We start from the raw sequence: 22,773 nt of genomic DNA on the forward strand, positions 1-22,773 counted from the left end.
CCTGTTTTCACTTCTTTTCCATCAGGCATTAGGGATTTGTATGGAATTGGTGTTGTTGTGTATTAGTTTGGAATTGGTGTTACAGGTTGCATCTTGTGATGAAATGATTTTCACAAACAGGACCCAGTCAGAAAGACAGTGTCTGGATTTGCATGGTCTGTGGAAACTTTCTATCATGGGATCATTTTGACCAAGAGGACTTTTTTCTATAACTGAAGAATCCTGTCTGAAGTAGTACCACTTTTAAGGGTTTACACAGTCACAGAATTGCCAGAGTTGGAAGGGACCTCTAAAGATCATCTAGTTCCCTGCTAAAACAAGATCCCCTAGAGCACATTACTCAGGGCTGCATCCAGGCAGGTCTTAAATATCTCCAGAGAAGGGGACTCTACAACCCCCCTGGTCAGCTTGTTCCAGGGCTCTGTCACCCTCATCGTAAAGAAGTTTTTCCTCATATTTAAATGGAACTTCCTGTGTTCCAGCTTGTGCCCACTGCCCCTTGTCCTGTTACTGGGAACTACTGAAAAGAGTCTGGCTGCATCCTCCTTGCACCCACCCTTTAGATACTGATAGGTGTTACTTACAGGCGTAATTTCATAAATGGCAATTTGGTCTTTGTTGCTGTTGACATGATTTATTACTTATGGTTGATTTTAAATTAAGACTAGGGCCAAAGCCAGGATTTGTCACCAGATGTTGACTGTGAGGTAGTGGGAAGATGTAAGAACCAATTTGTTCACATTTCAACAGAAGTATCGATTAAAACATTTAACATCAGAAAAGTAATTTAAAGTAATCTAGAAGTGATGAATGTGTGGACTGCTCTGGTCATTTCTCATCCAGAAAGCAATGTCCTGGGAAGAAGATTTGAGACAAAGTTTTGGAAAATTATGCCAATAAATGATGTAATCTTAGCTTGATTATGAGTAAGTTACGAACCAGATGCCCTTTCCTCACTTTATCAAATGGGAACTACTGGATTCTTTCAGTAGAAGGCTGAGACTGTATTTCACTAGTCTTTTCCCAAGGCACTTCCCCTTTTACACAATATCACATCAATCTTGCTTTCTATGTAAAAATCTGATTTCTTCAACTTCTTTGTAACTGGAGGATAAAAACAGAGAGTATTGCCTGGAACCTGTAACTTATAAATTACACTACCTTTTGATCATTGGGCTATTCCTTCTTCCTAAGCATGTTCTTATTTAGATTGATTTGAAAAGCAGTGATTCATAGTTCCTTATTTCCTAACCCATTCTGATCTGAGGCCATTGTCAAATCCCCACCTCTCATTTTGTTTTCCAAGTTTAGCAGCTTTGGTCAATTAGTGTGTGGGAGGTGTGTTCTGTACCTTTCACTAGCCCTGCTTGAGAACTAGCTTTTCTGTATGATACTTTGAGATTTGTTCTCTTTTCTTCTCTGATGGAGTGATTGATTATAGGTGAACACAGTATTCAATGTATGAACTCACTTTTATAATAATTTAGTGGTACTTTTTCTTCTGCATTCTTTTCCTAATACTTCTTAACATGCTTTGGATGCTGCTACTTATTGTACTTAGATTTAAAAATATCCTTTCCTGAGATTGCCAATGTTGTTTTGAGCCATAGAAGCTGCAGAGATGTTTTTAATTTCTTCCTCCTTTGAATTAGTTTTCTATTATTGACACTGAATTCAGTTTGGCATCTTATCACATGGTTACTCATATCAGAAGACTATTTTTCCATCTGTTCCTGTCAACATTTTGGTTTTTATTCAGAAGTTTTTATCCTGTATTGACTTGGTCATCTCACAGTTTTCAGGATCACCTCTAAGCAATTTGAATTCCATGGCTGCATAGGAAGTCCCTCTGGTAGCTTCCTTCCATTTCACAACTCTCTCTTAGCTTTTGTGCTTTACTTTCTTATTTTTAATGAAACCTTAACCTACAAGGAGACCTCAGCTAAACAACCAATGGAGAAATAAGAATTTATGATAAGGCTGCCAGATCTAAAATGTAGTTCAATCACGTTACATATACATTTCTCTGAAAAAAACCCCAAACCTATCATGTAATTACTTAGGATAGATGTGCATAATGTTAGATTTCTTCTGTCTTATCTTTCTTTAAATAACTGTTCTTTAAATAATTATATACAAAAAGGAAGAAGCATGCACTTACAGCCCTGTATCTAAAATCATCTGTTGACAAACACTAGCTAGTAGTTGTGTATTAGAAGCTTTACAATGTATTTTTGTGGAAGTCGTATGCCTGCAAATGTGAACATGATACTTGGAAGTTAAAAAGGGTAATACTTCAATATAAACATAGAAATATAAAGAAAAAAAAAAGTGTTCTTAATGCAATTAGTGTTATCTTTTTTGCCTGTTTTTTGTGCAGCTGATAACACCAGTGTATCACCTCTGGGGAGGGAGCCATCTTATTTTGTCTATTGCATTTGGTTACTATAGCAGCAAAAGTATCAGGTGGAGAGAAAGGAGGAAACCCAAACACCCCAAAATAAGTATCTGCTATGTTTACATTAATAAAAATACTGAAACAGTTATTTTTTTTTAACTAGCTGAATTGGAGATTTATTAGGATTAAAACTAGATTGACGTAATGTTTGTGTTGAATTGGGTTTCAACAAAATAAAGTTTTTAAGTTGCTGGTATGAATGTGGATCCTCTAAGTCGACTAATCTTTGTGATCCTTTTAGAGAAGAAAAGGAATGTGTTCTCTTGTGAGTATTGCATTTTTAATATGGGCTACTCGTGTACTTAATTGTGGGGGTTGTTGTTGCTAAGTGTTGGTTGTTTTTTTTTTAAATAAACCAAAGATTGACCGTGTAATTTTTGTAGCTGATAAATGTGATTTCTGTAGACATATTAGCACTTTTTAAGTAGAGTAGGGACTTGCTTGACAGGAGATGCTATGTCGAGTGTTATTTTCAAGTCTTTAAAAAAGATTTACAAGGGAGTGGAGCTACAAATGTAAATACTGCAGTTCTGTGTATGCACAGACCTGGAAGAGGCAGCAAGAAAGCTGTTCTGAAAACAGACAAATACAAGCACTATGAAAACAGAATGGGATGTCTTGAATAACAGATATCATCAAGCCTTTTTGCTAATTGTTATTGTGAACTGGTGTTTCTGAATGCACAGGGGTAATGCTATAGTCACTAATTTTTAAAGATTAATCTGTAAACTCTATTATGATAGTATTAAGTCTATTAACATGGTGGGATGTTTCACGTAATTCTGCATATTCTGCATATTTTTATTTGCTTTTAAAATCAGATGGAGATAATTAATTAGCTATTAAGATACTTGTGTTTTGTGTTCTGATTTCATGCAAACCTGTATTATCCTTGCAATACTGCACTTCAATTAATTTTCAGTATTTGGTGTTTTCTGTTACATCTTCCAGAAAATTTGGATCACCAGTATTTGCTGCCAAAGACTTTTTTTTCAGGAGAAGAATAATGTATTTTCTCTTTTGGAGGATGTACTGTCTCTCTTGCTGGCTATGAAAGTTCTTCCACATGGCAACAACCTCACATTTTAAAAAATACATTTTTCTCTTTGTGAATTTATTATTTTCCCAGTTGAAGTTCATAATTTATTTTGGTAGAATTAGAAAGGGAAAGCTTGATTTATTGGCAGTGAGTAGGAAGTGGAAGAGAATTCAAATTACAAATTGTTATAAATTATGCATTTATTGTTCTGTACTACATTATGACTTTCTGATAGTGATGATCTTGTTAAACTTAAAAAGCTTCTCTTCCTCTGTAGTTCTTTTAAATATCTATCTATCTATCTATCTATCTATCTATCTATCTATCTATCTATCTCTCTTTTCGTGCTGTATATTTAACCTATGGTGAAACAACATCTCGTGGAACAGTGAAAATTTGTTCCATCTGAGTTTGTCTACCCCAACTGGTAGGTTCACACCATTTCTCTGGAGTTATTTCTCTTTATATTTTAACTTTTTTTTGTTGGAAAAAATAAATAAAATTTGTTGAAAATAAGATTTTATTTTTCATTTTTGACTTTCCTGAGAAAGTTAGCTCTCTGTGAAATAGCTACTACATAAAATGAATAAACATCATCTAATCAGATTATCTATAGGCTGGGAAGCCTATAGTTATCTGAATATGTAAGTTAAGTGCTCTCTCTTCTTCCCTCTGCCTTCTCCTTTCCTCCTCCTCACCCCAGTGAGTATCTGAAAAATAACATGTACTTTGCAGTATAGAACAGAGTAGTTTGTGGCATAAACATTGCAAGGAATCTAAACTTCAAGAGAAGAAGAGAAAGGTTGTGTCTTCTAAGGCCATGCTTTTTCCTTGGTTGGGTTTTGTTTTTGTGCTGTTGCAACTCATTTCTAGTAGCCCTCTTAATGACATAAAAACGGATCCTTTAGATTAATTTTTGAGGAGACAGAGTAGCAGACTGTCACATCTCTGTTTGTGTTTCTCCCTCCTTGAAATAGAATCATAGAACTATGCAGGTTGGGAAAGACTCCTGAGATCATGGAGTGCAACCATAAGTACTTACTCTCTGTTTAGTTGCCTCAAGCAGGAAAATAAAACCTTTTTGGTAAGTAAGTATTAGGAAAAGGCAAGTGCAATGATTTTGGATCTACAATGCAGGCACATTGTAAGTCTGCATTTTCTGCCTATTTCTGAAGATTATATTGTGGGAAAGGATTGAATAAGAACAGAGTCAAATGCAGGTATCAAGACTGCCTGATCAACAGAAATAGCTTAGTCAGGCACTGTTACATACGGGAAGTGTCTTAATCTGCTCTTTGCTGAAACTGAATATTCCTAAAGCTAATTAAATGTTGAAGACACCTGGCAAGTTGACTCAAACTGATGTGATGAAGCTTTCATGCATTAAAGGCTGTCCAGAGATTTTAGGGACTTGCTGTTGCTCGTTCTTCTATCTTGGACCTGAACTTAGGTGTAAAAGCTAGAAAGAAAGGATTTGTGCCAGCTGAGCAAGGCACAAAGGAAATGGAATCCAAGTTATGTTACTTCCTTGTAAACTTAATTGAAACTGGGAGACCACAAATGGAAAAATGTTTTTTCCCTGACACAAAAATCAACTGTAATGGCTTTTGAAGAAGTAATTTTTCAGATTGTAACTGAGGAAGAACAATGGTGGCAAACACCTTGTCCTTGTTAAACATGTGGTGAGCCACTGCAATCTCAAGCTCTTCTCTGTTCTCATGAGTGATAGCTGCTCAAAATTACTCTGTTCTCTGTTGTGTTCAGAACTGGATTGAATTTCAGTGGTACTGACAGTAATATTTGGTGTGGCTTGTGTGTCTGTCTTTTTTTTTTTTTATTTTCTTAAAAATGGCTTTGGTAATTTATTGAGATGGGAAAATGAAAATCATACATTGTTAATAGTTTATTTTATGTAGGTTTTTTTCTGATGTGACTGTATTGCTACTTGTTCCTAAACTACAATTTGCTAAGCTGTGTTGTATATGATTACTGAAAAAGCCACCTGTGGGTTTAATTCACAAGTTAGTGTTGTGCTTGGCTGCTGACATTTCTCTTCACATCTTGCATTTGGGTTTCCTCAAGATTTCGCTATTACTTTTATTCTCTCATTTCTTCATCTAGGCAGCTGTGCTGAATTCTTACTTGTTGAACAGGTTCCTGTGTTAGGATTGATCTCATTTATGCTTTAAACAGGTATCTGCATATAAGCTAGTTATCAAGATTTCTTGAATCTTAGTATGACTCAGAAGTTATTTATTTCTAACAATATCTGCCACAAATTGCACCATTTCACTTAAAAGGTACTTTAATAATTCATATTGTGGTGTGAACTGTATTTTGGGCTGATTTAAAGATGTAACATTGAGTTAGTGACAGATTTAATACTAGGCTAGCCTTACTTTGATTTTAAGTAAGAAGCCTGTGACTGCAAAGTGCTGACTCTTGTCCTTCCCTCCCCAATTTTGTCTCTTCCACGTGTTTGCCGCTAAGCCTCTAAATTGGGTACAGTTTAGTTTTTCTGCATTAGCCTTATCTTCTCTGAGTGCTCTTGGTTATTTTTTGATTCTCTGCTGGATTTGCAGAGAATTTGGCAGGTTTCTTCTTCCTGATGCACTGGCAAATACCAATCATCAGATGTCACTGGCAGCATCTGCTTGAGGAATACCTGAAATGAAAATAACAGGGGTACTGCAAAGGAAATTTCAGATGCATAGGAAATGTTTGACTAGCCTGTCATTCATTTGCTCACTGTGGATCTTATATATAAAATGGCAAAGCTGACTGTTCGAAACAATGTGCTTTAAAGTATTTGGTTTTGTTTGTTTTCTAGGCAGAATTCATCTATGTCCAAGCAACAAATAAACCAAAGACCTTCAAGCATGGTCAGTGAAACCTCCACTGCAGTAACTACATCTGCTGTTGATACAAAACCTGGCTCTAAGGTAAAGGAAAAAGGCTACTGTTTCTTGATGGTTAGAACTTCTCTCACTTTAAATCCAATACTCTTTTAATGTTGATTTTAATAGAGTAATGAGTTTAGCCCAGAAGTATAACTTTCCCCAACAAAGGGGTAATATCTTCTACCTAAACATAAAAGCTTTTTGCAGCATAGGAGCACTATATACCTTCATGACAGCTTTGAATGATAATTCAAAAAATAGTGATTATTGTAACATGTAAAATTTGAGTAGCTTCTTGAGAACAGAAGTATATATAAGTAATACTAGTATTTCAGCAAGTCTTTTGATAGTCCAGTGTATATGGCAAAAAGTGCTGCAGAATACCAGGAACAGTTATTACTTTTGCATGAAACCTTACTGCTGTTCTTCATCTTAGTAATAACTTAGATCCTTTTCTGCTGTCTCTGTAGTGCACAAACAGTTCAGATCCCAAACTTACGCACAGGATGTTCAATAATAGAAAAATCCATTATTTGTCATTGACAAAGTGCTTGCATTTATTATTGCACAAACTGTAATAAAACACTGTACTTGAAGTGTCACCAACTATTTTAATGCTTCTTACAGTAATTTACTGTACAGTGAGAATGGGAGAGGGCTGGATAAAAAGAACTGAAACAGTACTGGAAGAATTAGCAGAGATAAGATAGATTTCTTAACTTTGACTGCAGTTTATAAACTTTTTTTTTTTTAATGCAAAAGTGTGATGCCTGTTAAGTAATTGAGTTCAAGAAAGGTCTTTGACAAGTTCCTTGCAAAGATATTTTTGTTCAGTTGAACTCACAAATTGTGTCTAATGTTTTAAATTGCTTGAGTATATGTTAGAGAAGATTAAAACAATTTCATGGAAAGCTAAAACCCCCCACGTTTTAAATTTTTTTTTTTTTTTTTTTGTAAATCTAAAATGTCTAGATTATTGAACTAACAGTGATAGTCTGAAAGTTTGTTGTGTGGCAAATTTCAAGTATACACCTATCATTAAAGTGCTAAATGAAGTTATTACTGAAAACACTACTTGGTAGGTTACCTGAATTACTTTATAAATTTCTTTCTGATATTCCAACAGTTGAAGTTCCCAAAGCACTTGGGCATTTGTGTACTGTTTTTTTTTAATGCCAGCATTAGAGGGAGAAGGTTCCTTTTTTTACTCTTAAATCCAGCAGACTTAATGAAGGCCTGACACTCTGCTTTGAGTTGGGGATTTCTCCAGTGATGCAATAGGCTTTAACTTCCCCAAGATCATGCTTCTGCCAAACAGTGTGTGTCCTCTGTCACCTGCTGCTGCTGCTCCTTCCCTTTGTCATGTGTTTGCACTGATCTAATGAGGCTTTGTAAAAGCAGTGAGATAAAAAATGGTGACTGAAAATAAATTACAGGGCTCCCCATAATAGTCATGTGCTAGAGTCTAGTTCACTGGAGATGCTGGAACCACACAGCTAAAGATGAGGGTGATACAGTTTCCATCGCAGCTTGAAGAATATCCAGAAACCTCCCAAAAATGTGTTTGGCCTGGTTTTGGTCTCTGCTTCTGTTTTGTTTGCAGTCCCGTAGTGTGGCCAGGCACGCTTCTGGCAGGCTACAAGGTGCAGCATGTTTTAAATACATGACAGCTTTAGACTGTCATAGAGGGCTTGCCTGTACTTTTCTTCTCCACCAAGTTTATTTATGTCAGATCAGTCCTGCTGCAGGCCCTCAATGAATACTTAATAGGAATTTTGATTAAGACAGAGAACCAATGTCTTTCTTACATCTACTTTGTTTCATCATTGCATGAGTTTCCAGGCTTGAAATCACTCCTCATTCTGTAGAGTCACAGTATCTGTTGAACTCCTTCACAGCCTAACACAAAATTAATTCAAGTGAACTAGTAATGAGAATAAAGGCTGCAAAGTAAGTAACCAGTGTTCTCCATTTTGAGGTTGTTTTGGCACAGTGTGAGTAGATTTTAAGATCCTAACACCTATTTCTAAATGTTTTCTTCCATGAATTCGATTATCATTCTTTCAAAGATTAAGTTTCCAGACACAGACTTGAGAGACAGTCATGAAGCCAGGGACATGTTCTGTTTGTCATGGCAAAGGTCTAGCTACCCATAGCTAATGATTATCTTTTATTAAATGCTTTGATAGTTTTGTCCTGCAAAAGCCATCACAGAACTGTGTAGGTGTACTGTTGGGAACCCGGCTGAATTCAAACTGATTTTTGTGTAGAGCTGTGCTCATTGAAGTAGTACCAAATCAGAAGGTGAAGGAACAGGTACATGACTTCCCACTTGATTGTTCTGTAGAAAGTTGACAGCTAAGAACTGCTGTGTTTGGGGTGGATAAGGAAGGTAAACTGCCAAGTGTATAGCAGATTTGTCATTATCAGTTCAAGATGAAAGAGGTGAAGACTTCTGGCTTGCTGGTTGCAATGTTCAAGTCTGAACTTGGATTGAATAAAACTCCTGAAAGAAAACATAATTGTTTGGAAACAGAATTTCACGTGTTCTGTCCAACGATGTCAGTTGCACAGTGAATAATTAGAGGAGCATGTTGCAAATAAGAGAAACAGAAAAAGACAAAATGAGGCTTATACTTAACAAAATGTCATTATGTTTCATTGATGTTCATAAAAATATCTCAGGCTTCATTTTCTAAGATGCCTGAGATGGACAGTTTTGCAAAAATGCATATACATTCATGGGGTGCTCCCTATCTTTTGAGGCTGGCACTGTCTGATTAAGTCTGTCATTCCTGCAGAAATTTAGGAGATATGGCATTGAGGGAATAAAAGCCAGTCATATTCTGTCCGCAAGTTCTGCATGTTCATAATTCAATTACATTATTAACCATGATAAAAGCCATTTTACTTTGATTAGAAATTAAGGATATAGAGGAATAAAGATGCATTTCAGTTTGAGAATAAGGTCCATTTGGAATTAAGTCTGTTAAACCATCAGATTATGTGAAAGGAAGTCTATAAATGTTACTGTGCTAGACAGTAATTTGGCCAAGTCGAAAGAGTAAAGGATAGTAGTGCAATATATTTATTAATATCTACATTCTGAGAGTGTGTTTTGGATGGGTTCTACACAAGAGAAGTAATCTAATTGTTGATGATACTGATAGTTGCTGATATTTTTCTAAGATGAACTGGTGAGGATTGCAGGTTAATAAAGAGGGAATCTAGTAGCTGAGAGAAACAGGCAATGGTGACAGGTATGTGATGATACCAGCTCTGTGGGACTTTCTGGAGCTGCAGTGTAGAACACAAAGTTTAGTTCAGAGCCACTGCACATGAATTCTCAATATTAAGAGCAGGAATTTCTGAGAGTTTCAATTTTTACTATCAGAAAACTAAACATTTTGTCTAGTTTTCTTGAAGATACTGAAAGGATCCATGAATTCATTTGTTAGTGGAACACAGATTTTCTGAATAGAAGAGCTGATGACCTAGAATTTAACAAGTAGGGTGTTTTGTAGGCTGATTTTGGTATAGGTTTTTTATTTTTAATTCCTTGTAGATAGAAAGTCAAGCTATGAGTTTCTTGTGTTATTGGGTGGATGGTCAAACTCAAAAGAGTAGTGGTCAATGGCTCCATGTCCAAGTGGAGATCAGTGACTAGTGGCACTCCTCAGGGGTCTGTAGTGGCACTGGTGCTGTGCAATATCTTTGTTAGTGACATGGACAGTGGGATTGAGTGCACCCTCAGCAAGTTTGCTGGTGACACTGAGCTGTGTGGTGTGGCTGACATGCTGGAGGGAAGGGGGTCCTTGACAGGCTTGAGAGGTGGGCCCATGCCAACCTCAGGAAGTTCAACAAGACAAAGTGCAGGGTCCTGCACCTGGGTTGGGGCAATCCCAAGCACAAATACAGCGTGCGGGAGAATGGATAGAGAGCAGCCCTGAGAAGAAGAGCTTGAGGGTGTTGTTTGATGAGAAGCTCAATGTGACCTGGCAGTCTCTGCTTGCAGTTCAGAAAGCCAACTATGTCCTGGGCTGCATCGAAATAAGTGTAACCAGCAGGTCAAGGGAGATATTTCTCCACCTCTGCTTTCGTGTGACCCCACCTGGTTTACTGTGTCCAGTTCTGGAGCCCTCAGCACAAGAAAGACATTGATCCGTTGGAGCAAGTCCAGAGAAAGGCCACAAGGATGATTGGAGGGCTGGAACATCTTTCCTGTGAAGACAGGCTGAGGGAGTTGGGGTTGTTCAGCCTGGAGAAGAGAAGGCTTCAGGGAGACCTTAAAGCAGAAACTGAGGATAAACTTTTTCAAGGCCAAGTAGTAATAGGATGAGAGGAAATGGTTTTAACCTGAAAGAGGGTAGGTTTAGATTAGATACCAGGAAGAATTTTTTTTTATGTGAGTATGGGGAGACACTAGCACAGGCTGCCCAGAGGAGTGATGGAAGCCCCCTTCTTGGACGTGTTCAAGGCCAGGCTGGACGAGGCTTAGAGCAACCTGCTCTAGTGGAAGATGTCCCTGCCCATGCAGGGGGAGTTGCAACTAGATGGTCTCTAAGGTTCCTTCCAAGCCAAACTATTCTATGATTCTAATTATATGTATATTTTTACCATGATACTGTCTCCCTTTTTGTAATTTAGAAAATCCTGCTCTAAGGTTAGATCATCTGTACTTTTAACTGTTCTGTTCATCCACCCTTCCTAGGATAAATATGAGAGAGAAAAATTAGGAAACTGAATTCTGTACATTTTGTGCATTGACTTTTGTTTAGGTGCAAATTACAGATTTTTTACTTTCAGAGCCTTGAATAATTTGTGTCTTGTTATTTTTCATCACCCTTGAAATGTAGCTGGTGCTTCTAGCATTTGGCAAGAGTTTTTTTAAATCTTGATTGAATTAATTTTCTCACTTTTCTTAAAATACATATGGCTTAGCCTGATGAGCATATGATCATCCAGATCTGGGCTATCTTCATGTTGTCTTTGTGTGCTTGTTTAAAGTAATTTTTGGACATAGACTAACAAGTTTTATTTTGGAATATTTTCAACAGCAAACACCAAATGTCTCATATCTTAGTTCTTCTGTAGTCTCAGACTTGCTGCTTGTAGGCCTGTGAGTGTGTACTGAGAGATTTTGTGGTCATAATTGCCACGCTGTGTCTGCATAGTGTGTAAACTGTGCTCTGCAGCCCGTGAGCTGAGTTCCTTAGCACAGATATGGCAGAGAAATGGGCTGGGATATCTCAGTGATACCATCCTCATCTAGCTTCTACTGTGAACTGGATATTGGCAGCTGAATAGCAGCTGCATCTTCCCAGAAACCTCTTGTTGGCTGCAACGTGACCTGTTAGGTTTGTGCTAGCCTTGATGGCGGGGCTGCTTAGGTCATCTCCTGTGCTGCCCTGGGCTACTGGTAAATCTTGTGCAGACCCTCTCTCATCAGCAGAGGGGCCACTCCTAAGGAAAAGCCCACATTTGGAATTCTTCCTGTCTCCTGATTGTCAGGGTATTTCACAGGAATGACCGTGACATGCAGCTTACCTGACTTCTCAACAGAGCTGAAAGCAGTGTGCTGCTTCCTGGTAAGCAGACCTCAGGGAAACTACCTAGTAAAATCTGCCCTTTGATATCTCTTTACCACTGTTAAATTACATTGCTGTTTTATATGCTATAGCACCAAAGAAAAAAAATGTGTTGTTTTTTTTTCCCATACTGATTATTGCTATTTTCCTAATCCTGCATTAAGGTTTGTGCTTATGTCTCCTGAAATGTGTGAAATTTAGTGCAGGTTGGTAAACCCTGGCCTCAAAATGTATATAATTCATTTAATGTTAGCATATATTTCTAGAATATTTTATATTTAGGTATACTGTCTACTAGTTTAGATGTTGCCTGACTGCTGAAGAAGTAGGCTGAGATGCTTTTATTGTATCATCCCTTGTGTATGGCAAATGTACTCGTTCCAGAGCTGCTGTTTGTCTGCAGCTGACAGAGCGAGAGCATCCGTACCCTGGCCATCTGAGAGGAGACATTCAAAGGAGACATTGTAGGAAGGAGACAGTGACCATAAAAGGGAGATTTGACCTAGGTGATCTTCAAGTTTCCTTCCAAACAAGACCATTCTATGATTCTGTGAATCTGGATTGCTCTTTCCTTGGAGAAGCTGTATAGGTGGTTTGTGCACCTTAGGTTCCTAAAGCAATTGCAGTAGCAAACTGTGCTGAAACTGGAAAAGAACAGGCGGATTATTCATCCAGAAATGTCTTTTTCATGGACTGATAGGCTTTCCTTGTTTGTGTTTGAAATAGTTTTCCTCCTGTGAGTCAAAACTGAGGTTGCAGTAAAACACAAACCTAGACCTTGTGATTTCCACTTACTCTGCTGTCGAGGTCTCTTCCATAGCAGTCACTCTGTCTTCTACTTTTGTTTGCAGAGTCAAAGTCCAAGCATTTTATTAAGCTATCAATGTTGTTTGATTTTAAACAGGAAAGAAAACAAAAAACAACCTCCCCACCCCTACAATGAACAGCAAGAGTATGATCCACGCACATTAAGCCCTGTGTGTGAGAGACTTGTACAATGTTGCAGAGAGAGACTCGCATGCAGCTCTTGTAGTGCACCCAACAATACCTCCCAAGCACACCAAAACTTGAGCAGTTCTGCTTTCACTCTGCAGTCACCAGCACTCCTGCAGTTCAGCTGGGAGTTGGTGGACCGTGCTTGCACTCATATATTGATGAAAGTGGTAGATTGACTTTGCTATGTTGTAAATATCATTGTCTGTTTATTTGCCCTTGAAAATGCTATAAATACGTTGTTGCTGTGTAATGAGCTATGAATTATTGCAGTGAGGTTATATGTAATATGAAATGAGTCTCAGTACAGTTTAAAAACCACTGCTACATTAAACTTCTTTACAGGTTGTCAAATCTGGAAACAAAGTTCATAGCTTTGGAAAGAGGGAGCAAGCTATCAGGAGGAATCCCAATGTTCCTGTTATAGTAAGAGGCTGGCTACACAAACAGGTATGCATGTAATAATCTGTTTCTATTAATGTACTTCAAAACAATAATCAAGAAAGTGCCTTCCATGTAACTGAAAAAAAACAAGCTCCAATGTTGGTGGTACAGGGCAGTGTTGGGTACTCCCACAAGCTTCTATAATGAGGAGCTTGTGCTCAACAAGTGTGAAAACCAAGTTTTGCATACAGGTTTGACTCAGAAGTAGGACCAATGATGGATGGATATCGCCATTATGGTTAAATGTTGAGGCTGTTTGTTGTCTAAATCTGGTTATTTTCCCTGCTTTACCCTGCTGGCTGGCTGCCTCAACTGAATAACTCTTATTCCCTTAGGTTACAGTCTGGCAATTTTACAAGCTTCTAAAATTAATTTCAATGTAAATGTTACTCATTTTGACAAGGTGATACATACAGAGAGATACATATAGATGTGCACAGGCATGTTGTTATATTTCATTTAAATTTGCACATTATGCACTCTGTAATTTTTTGTTTGATAAAATTACGTTTTCGACATGGGTAACAAGAGAGATTTGTAGAATTATAGGGGATCATTGTCTGAAATTTGAGGTCTCACTTCACAGCTGTGTAGTGATTTTCATCTTGGTCTACAGGCAATCCTTGTTGGAGTTTATGACATCCAGTTGCATACATTGTTTCTTTATTGTAGGGTAGATCTGTCTAGATAAAATATTCATTGACTGTGTATCAGGTTAATCTGAAGGCTCTTTGGGCTGCAAGTTTAATTGCTTAATGCCAATTAGCAGTCCAAATATTCTACCCTGGTTATTTTATAGCCAGATGTTTTGCCTCTTGTCTTTCTTAGTACATAATATTTTGCTAAAATATAAAGCTTTTGTTTTTGCAGTTAGTACCATACTGAGGTAAACTTCTGGTAAACTACCCTCTGGGACAGCATTGAATGCTAAACTGTTAACTTTCCTTAAATGAAAAGTGTATCACATTTCTTGCATTTCAGGATAGCTCTGGCATGCGGTTGTGGAAAAGGCGATGGTTTGTGCTGGCTGATTATTGTTTATTTTACTACAAAGGTGAGTAGATACCAACTTTTTTGGCATAGTCTGTCACAGTCTGTTCAAATTACACTGCAAGCATAAACTAGTTGAACTCTTCGTATATATATTTAAGTATTCTGAGAAGATGGTTTGTGAAACATTTGCTTATCCATGTGAATTTGTCCAGTGAATTTCAGGCCAGAGTTGGAGAGCAAGGGGGTGCTGTATGATCGTTTGTCACATAATTTACCTTTATATATGTCAAGGTTTACATTGCAAAACATCTGGCAGCAATACCACTTTAAGATTTATTCCTTCTGTGTTCTGTGTTGTGTAGCTTACTTGCTTGCTCTTGATTTTTTTGAGAACTATGGCAAGTCCAGGGCATTAATTCAGCTCTTATTGAAGGTACAATGTAAGAGTGAGAATTTCAGAATCAGGTATTTCTACCAAAAAAGGCTCAATGTGCTCTTAGCCTGAACTAGGTATAATGGTATTACATAAGGATATGATGAAGTTTTGAATATTGTGTAGTGTGTTACATTTTTAGAAAACATTACAAAACATGAAACTTGAATTAATATTTCTTGGTGCTGCATTTCTGCTGCTGATCACTTTAGAGCCAGCAGTAACAGAGGTTTCCTAATTATAGCAATTAGCCTAGATGTAAAATGCTGAATGGAAAGTCCATCATATTATGCAGCCGTCAGAGTTCATTTGTCACAATAAGCTTTGTTCTCAAAGCATATTCTTATGTCTGAACCTAAAAAATCACCCACCCCACCCCCCAAAAAAATCTTCAACAAAAACCAAATTAATCTTTTTTAAAAAAATTAAATCTTGTTTCTTCCAAAGTTAACCATTTTTCACCATGTATTATAGGTGTTGAGTCATAAGAAAATTCAGGTTGTAAGGGACTTGAGGAACTCTCCAGTTCAACTGCCTGGTGAAAGCAGGGTCAGGAAAGGAGTCAGCCCAGGTGGCTCAGGGTGTAATCTGGTCAGGCGTTGACAGCCTACAGGAACGGAGACAGCACAACATCCCTTGGCTGGCCCATTCCACTGCTGCTCTGAACTGCTCTTCTTTCTCGTTGATGCCTGTTGTCTGTGTGTTCATAAAGGAGAATGTATTGTTACCTCACTGAAAAGTGCAGTGAATTAGATTCTGTGATTTTGTTGTTGTTCAACAGACAGCAGAGAAGAATCTGTTCTGGGCAGCATACCCTTGCCTAGCTACGTAATATCTCCGGTGGGACCTGAGGATCGCATCAATCGCAAATTTTCTTTTAAGGTACACTTACAAAACTTACTAGCTAATCATATTTTCAAATGTTTATTTGCATTAGAAAAGATGCTGTTGTAAACAGAAACATCATCTACTTTTCTGTTTTATTTTTTAAGAGTAGACAGGTTTTTGGCTGCCTGTTCAAGCGTGACATAGCACTTCTTTGTTGCTTATGAATTGACATTCCTATGTCTGTTACTATCTAAGTATCTTTAGAACTTAATAATGTGTCTGTGAGTAAAACTCCTGTTTCTAAAATTAGATACTAGTATTGATAAATTGTTCCAGTACTGATACAAATTGAAGAAAAGTTGTAGCTTTTTCTTTATAGAGTACTTGAACTCATAATAAACTGACAGTCTTTTGGTTTTGGTATGTTCTTTTCTAAAGAGAGTAATCAGCTCTTGCAGTTAGAAAATGACTACACTGTAGCTTTTTATCTATAGTACTGGTTTCCAGGGGAAAAAAGAGTAACCAATAATTTTTGTAAGCAGTTTTTGTCCTGAGTGACATGGAGTTTTTAAAAGAAAAAAATATCTTGTTTTGATAGAATTTGTGGTTGTGTTTGTGTTTTTTCTTAAAAAAAAATTAATTGTATATATATCTTAGTTCTTTTTTATAAAAAACCTGCAAAAAATAAATAAAACATACATTCTTTCTTGACAATAGAGCAACGTGGCTCCAACTGATTGTTGTCTGAGATGCTGCACTAAGGCAGTTTAGAAACTGCAGTGTGAGTTGCAGGTTTAAATTGTACCAATACTTGGAGCAGGACCTGTTTTCCTTCAAGTGAATGAGCTATGTGCTTTAAAAAAAGAAATTTTGAGATCAAGTGTTTATCAGGTATATGTTAGAAGATCTAAAAGTAAAGTTTCTGTTTAAATCTTTCCTGTGCTGAAATTATGAAGAATATGTCCTCAGCTTAGACTTTCTCTTGCATTTTTATTTTTGGGTTGTTTTAAAATTGTGGACTGCCTTTTGTTGGTTTGGGTAGTGTTTGCAAGTGAATAACCATTTGAAATGTATTAAGCAAATATTAGCTTGTGTTTAAAAAAAGACCCAGTGCACTTTGTGGAAATGTTTATTGTACTTTTTAAAATACAATGAACATGAGATAGCAGGGCAAGCTACAAAGGAACCTTTATTTAAAAAAAAGCCCAAACATTCCACTCTAATATTAAATGGTTGCAGTTTATCAAGGCGTCCTCTTCTAGAGCCTTTTCCAAGGAAGAAGCACATACTAAGAAAAGGAGGACCCAGTGTACTTGTAGGCTTCTGCTTCTCTTGAGTAGCTGTTAGTGCAGACTGGAGAAGGAAATTAAGAAAGTAACATGAAATATCTAGGTGCTTTAGAGTCTTGAGAGGTGTTGGTTTTTTGTTTTTTTTTTAAAGTCTGCTTTTTTTTTTTAATTGAAAGGATGTTTGTAAATATCAATTGAATGTATATTAGGATTATTAACCAGTTTAACACTGTTAGTGATAAGGGGATAAAAAACCCCCAGTGCTGTTCATGTGTGTGAACATTTAGTTTCCAGGCAGTATGCTCTATAGGCAGACTCTCAAGTCACCACTGCCAGGTTATGCCCTTCGTTTCCTGTGGAGTACAATCCACGATTGTGATCGTGGTTAAACATTTTCAGAAGCAGCTGCAGACTGACCCTGTTCCTTTTAGGATATCATGCCTGTGTGAGCTCTACCAAGTCTCTTTACTTGGAGTCTTTTCTGAACGTTGGCATGAGCCAGTAAGCTGAGACATTCAACACAGGGTCATTACTAAAACATTGGTGTAAAAATAGGGAGCTAATTGCAAGAGAAACATTATCCTAGAAATCTGTATTAAAAACTCACAACATACGTCTTGTCAGTTAGTTTGTTGGGCCAATCTCAGCTCTGCTTTAGGTGTCTGATGACTGGCTCCAGACTTGATGCTGCAGTTTCATTTTTAATTTTTTTAGAACCAACTCCTAAGGCAGTAGGAGGATTTTATGAGAGTCCTGTCACATGGACCCCATCCAGCACTGACATTCCATGGTCGTGGAGTTGGCTGTGGGCACACAGTGGCTGTGCTGGCATTCCATCACTCACCAGCCATTACCTTTATCTAATCTCTTCAGTACATTTCGATATCCAGAGCGTAGACGGACATTCTGTCTCATGATGTAGTGCAGCCAGAAATAGAAAACACAAGCAGATTAAGCCCAAAATAAAGATAGGGCTTTTTTTGCATTTAAGTCCTGAATGAGTGGGAGAATATGTTGTGTCACTTTTTACATTTGGCCTGATGTTTTTTCAGATTGCAGTGAATCCTCTGTTACAATGAAGATTTTGACTCTCATTTGAAGTGGCTGTTTTAAGTAAAAATGAGTTATTTAAGGTAGGGAAGCAGCCAAACTGAAAATTTTCGACATTTTAGTTTGTAAAACTCAACAAAGGAAATTTACTTAGCAAATACATGGGTCCTTTTTGCATCTGATTCTGTTAGAAGAAGGTTTCTAAATTATGTGCTGACTAGGAAATATGTTAAGCTAACTGTTAAAAGGTACAGTGTAGGAGTTCACAGGTTTTTTCCTTCTATCATTTCCTAAGACCTAGCTTTAGCCTTTTGTGTCTCTGGGTATTTAACAATTACAGGCCTGCAGAACTGTATACTGGTTGTTTGAATGCAATCAGAAACCTGCTTTGAAGTGTAGCAGTATGTGTGCTATATTGTTTTCTTTAGAAACTCTACTTCTAAGTATTTACCCTGATATTTTTTTCACATTGTTTATTTGTCCCAAACAAAGTGCTGTGACTAGCTGTAACTACTGGCATGAAGCTCTGTGACAGACTTTTAGAACTCAGGATTCTTAGTGCATATTTATTTCAGTAGTTAACATCTTAGAGGTTATCTAATTGCTATATTTCTAATAGAGTATTTTTTTGCTGATAAAAATGGGAGGCAACACAAATTCAATGTATAGATTTTAATGGGAAAAAGTTTGCACAACATTGGCATATAACTGGAAATGCTCCTTGTGGTTAATAAAGAATTGGCTGTACTTTTTAGTAATATGATTTTAAATATGAGTAACATCAGTTTCTGAAGGTTACTGTCATCACAGTCTCTTTAGAAGCTTCATTGTCTTAAATCATAAAAACTATTTTTAATTGGTCTTACATGTGTTAGAATACATGAGAGAATACTGAATGTAAACTCATTTATATTGATCTGACAGAAATACAGATTGAGAAACCTGGAGAGGATTAACTTGGAAATATTACAATCATTGGAAAGCTGTCCCCTCTGCATTTCTCTGTCCTTTGAACTGTGGCTTTTTTTCTCCTAGGAATTTTGAGTTATCAGAAGTGAACATAACATCTCTAGGCATTGGTTACTTTTAGTATAGTTTTTTGTTAAGTATTTTCTTAGGAAACATGAATCTTTTCATGGTTTTAACTTGTTTAACTTTTTGTCCTTGTCTTGTCCTGTTGATATGCCCTTGGGGTTTACTGTCCATTTCTCCTGTGCATTATGGGAGAGAGACTGCTTTTCTTCTCAGTCTATCCACATTAAGGCATCTGAATGCATGAATAGGTACCAGTATTATTTTTTCCCTGTTGTGTGTGTGGTGTACATGTGCACATGTGCTGTGTTTTAGGCTTTCTAGTATGCTGTAGTTGTCCTAATAGCTATTGCTTTTTTAAAAAAACAAAACAAAACAAAAAACAACAACTCCTGCTGTGTCCGCTATCAGTGACAGCTACAGAGCATCGGCACAAAGTGGCTTTCTTGCATATGAAACATGCTACTAATAAATAACTGAAATGTATTTGAATTTTCCTTTAACCAGTTAGATATATTGCAAACTTCACAATGTCATGTTAGTTGATGATAACACACCATCCTCTTTATCCCTTGTGAAGCTATGGATGTTTATGGCTGTGATAGCTTCGGTCTCCCAAGGGAGAATGTTGCAGCCTATTTCACACTTTTATTCTGTTTTCACCTGTGGCCTCTTAGCCAGTGCTTTCTGCTGCATTCATCATGCACCAGTGAAAAGAGAATGAAAGGCAAACAGGTTATGTTGATCTGGATCATAGAATATCTTGAGTTGGAAGGGATCTCTAAAGGTCATCTAGTCCAACCCCCCGACAGTGAACAGATATATGTCCAAGTAGAACAGATTGCTCAGAGCCCTACCAAGCCTCACCTTGAATGTTTCTTGGGGTGGGGCTTCCAACACCTCTCTTGGCAACCTGTTCCAGTGATCCACCACCCTCATACTACAGAACTTTTTCATAATGTCCAACCTAAATCTACCCTTCTCTAGCTTGAAACCATTACCCCTTTTCATGTCATTACATGCCCTTGTGAACAGCTCTTCCTCAGCCTTCTTAAAGGCTCCTTTCAGACATTGGAAGGTCGCTATGAGGTCCTCGTGGAGTCTACTCTTCAGGATGAACAACCTTAACTCCCTCAGCCTGTCTTTCATAAGAGAGGTGCTCCAACCCTCTGATAATTTTTTTGTTGCCCTCCTCTTGACACACTCCAGCAGGTCCACATCCTTCTTGTGCTGGGGGCTCCAGAGCTGGATGCAGTACTCCAGGAGAGGTCTCATCAGGGCAGAGTGGAGGGGCAAAATCACCTCTCTTGATCTGCTGGCCACACTTCTTTTGATGCAGTCCAGGATGTGGTTGGCCTTCTGCAGGACTGCTTTACTTCTGAGTTCTAGTGTCATCTTCTGTGGGCTCAATGTGGTCTGCAAAGGAACTCTGTAGTCACAAAGGTCTAGTGTTAAAATCACTGATTTCCTTTATGTCTGGAACTGCCAATTTTCGGTCCATTCTTACACTGGATGCCAACAATTAATTGCAATGAATTAAATGCTTCTAAATGATATTTGTTTTGACCATTTGAAATGATCTCGAAATGGCCAAGCAGATGTGAGGAAAATCCTTTGATTCCTAAATGCCCAAGTTGGTCAGAGCTGCTGTTTCTTGAATTTTTTTAATTTTAGAAAACCCCTGTCTCAGCGATGTTTCATGCCATTAGCTTTTGTGTGCGACAGCAGGTTCAGTTTTATAAAAAGCAGTTTAAGTTACTAATTTCTGTTTTAATAAAATTCTGAGAGCTTTCAGGCTAAATACACTGCCTTCTGTTTTTTTGGGAACTAAGGCAATGGATCTCACCTGGCTAATCTCAAGCACATCTGTAAAGTAATTTTTAGGAAATATAGTCAAGTGTTTTAGGACTGATATGACTTAGTAATATATATTCTATTGCTTATATAAATGTGGATGAGATTTGATTAAATTCAACTAGCCTAGAGTTAAAAAGATATTCCAAATTGTACACTTTTTAATATTGAATATATTTATGGAGGGATTTCCAAATGCCTGTAGTTTGCAGTGGAATTTCATGGAAGTTTTTTGTGTGCAAAGGTACTTGGCAATATTTTATGTGCTGTGATAATTTCATCAGTATTACTAACTTTATCAGTAATGTTGTGATTTTGCAGCTAATGCAGAAGTTCAAGTGTATGCTTTAACCAAAAGATCTTAACATGCATTATAATCTGTTCTTAAGTAAGGAATTTAATTGCTTGAATTGCAAGATTTATTTTTTTCTGTGTTTTGTCTGAATAAATTGCTTTATTAAATGAGCTGGAGAAATTGGCTTGCCTTCTGCATGTCTCAGTGAGAATTAATTTAATTTGTTTTGAGTTTTATTTATGGCAAATGAAATGTCTCCGTTAAGAGAAAATTAAAAGCTGAAATTTCATATTGTGAAAAATGGAAGCACTGTATTTTTTGTTTAATGGTGGGAGAAAGACGTAGATGAATTCCAGTAAAAATCAGAGAGTGCTATTTGGCTTTGCTGCACCACAGCCTGCTGTGGTAGTGTAATAATTTTACCCAAAATTTAAGAAAAAGTCGGAGATTCTGGAAAGTTATATAAAGATATCTGGAAAAGTTACAGTAAATTTTCTGGGAGGCAAGAAGAAGGAAGGGCTGTCTGACTTGTATTTCTTTTTTCTGTTTTCCTTACAGGCTGTTCATACAGGTATGAGGGCATATATTTATAATAGGAATTCTGTTATTGGCTCTCAGGCAGAGCATTCAGGGATGCGGACGTACTACTTCAGTGCAGACACCCAGGAGGACATGAATGGCTGGATCAGGGCTATGAATCAAGCTGCTCTCATGCAAACACGCTCTTCACTGAAGAGGCAAGTTCCATACACAACCTATTCTCTTGTAATGATTTTTCAAATAAATTTTATATATACATAGATATGTATATATATACACATATATATATATATAAAACAGATCGGTAGTGATTTCTGAAAGTGTTGTTTGTGTGCTTGAAACTAATTCCTATTTTAAGGAAATTTTTAAAATTTATGTTCAATTGCAGGTCAGTTGAGTAACACTAAATAAGAAAACCTGGTGTTCAGTATTTGTATCTACACACAATTGTGTGCTCGTATTTAGTGACATGGAATTATTTCTGTATATTTTTAGGGAATTTCTGTAAAAAAGTTTGGTGAGCAAATTCATACACCTGCAACAGTCACTTGGCAGCCTTGAGAGATAAGTAAAATCATAGAATCATCACCAAGGTTGAAAAAGACCTTCAAAATCATCAAGTCCAAACTTCTGCCCCACAACCCCTAACCACTGAACCATCTCCTGAAACACCATGGCTAGTAAAAGGGAAAAGACAGAAAAGTAATGGGTTGTTTCAAGCAAGTGTTTAGAACTAGATTAAAATGCTGTTAAGAGGGAAAAGATAAGTGCATAGTTATGGATATCTACTAATTTATGCAGGCATTAACTGCTTATTTTTTTACTTACTTTGGTGGCCTTTAGTACTTTTAAGAGCTTTTTTGTCTTTTTCTTGATAGGAGAAAAAAAGCCCTGGGACAAAAGGAGGATGGCCTTTGTCCCATTAGTGCTAGAGGCAAAAGAATTCACCTCAGAGTTCATGTTCTTCCAGTTTTCCCCTTTTCTTAAAATTGGTGTCGCCTGCTTTGTTTTGACTTTGGAAATGAAATTCTTTCCCT

The 22,773-nt window shown here is 37.2% G+C and overlaps 1 protein-coding gene across 1 annotated transcript in view; it reads left to right on the forward strand.

Moving 5' to 3' along the window:
* The window catches only part of PLEKHA7 (pleckstrin homology domain containing, family A member 7), a 93,629-nt gene that overhangs the window by 40,668 nt on the left and 30,188 nt on the right, over positions 1-22,773 (forward strand). Inside the window, exons 3-7 of the mRNA XM_009995397.1 lie at positions 6,328-6,439; positions 13,324-13,428; positions 14,404-14,476; positions 15,630-15,730; positions 21,755-21,933. Coding sequence (XP_009993699.1) covers positions 6,328-6,439; positions 13,324-13,428; positions 14,404-14,476; positions 15,630-15,730; positions 21,755-21,933 — 570 coding nt within the window. The remainder of the gene's footprint in view (positions 1-6,327; positions 6,440-13,323; positions 13,429-14,403; positions 14,477-15,629; positions 15,731-21,754; positions 21,934-22,773) is intronic.

Source organism: Chaetura pelagica, unplaced genomic scaffold (genome assembly GCF_000747805.2).
Source record: "Chaetura pelagica isolate M959 unplaced genomic scaffold, ChaPel_1.0 scaffold94, whole genome shotgun sequence".
Lineage (NCBI taxonomy): Eukaryota > Metazoa > Chordata > Aves > Apodiformes > Apodidae > Chaetura > Chaetura pelagica.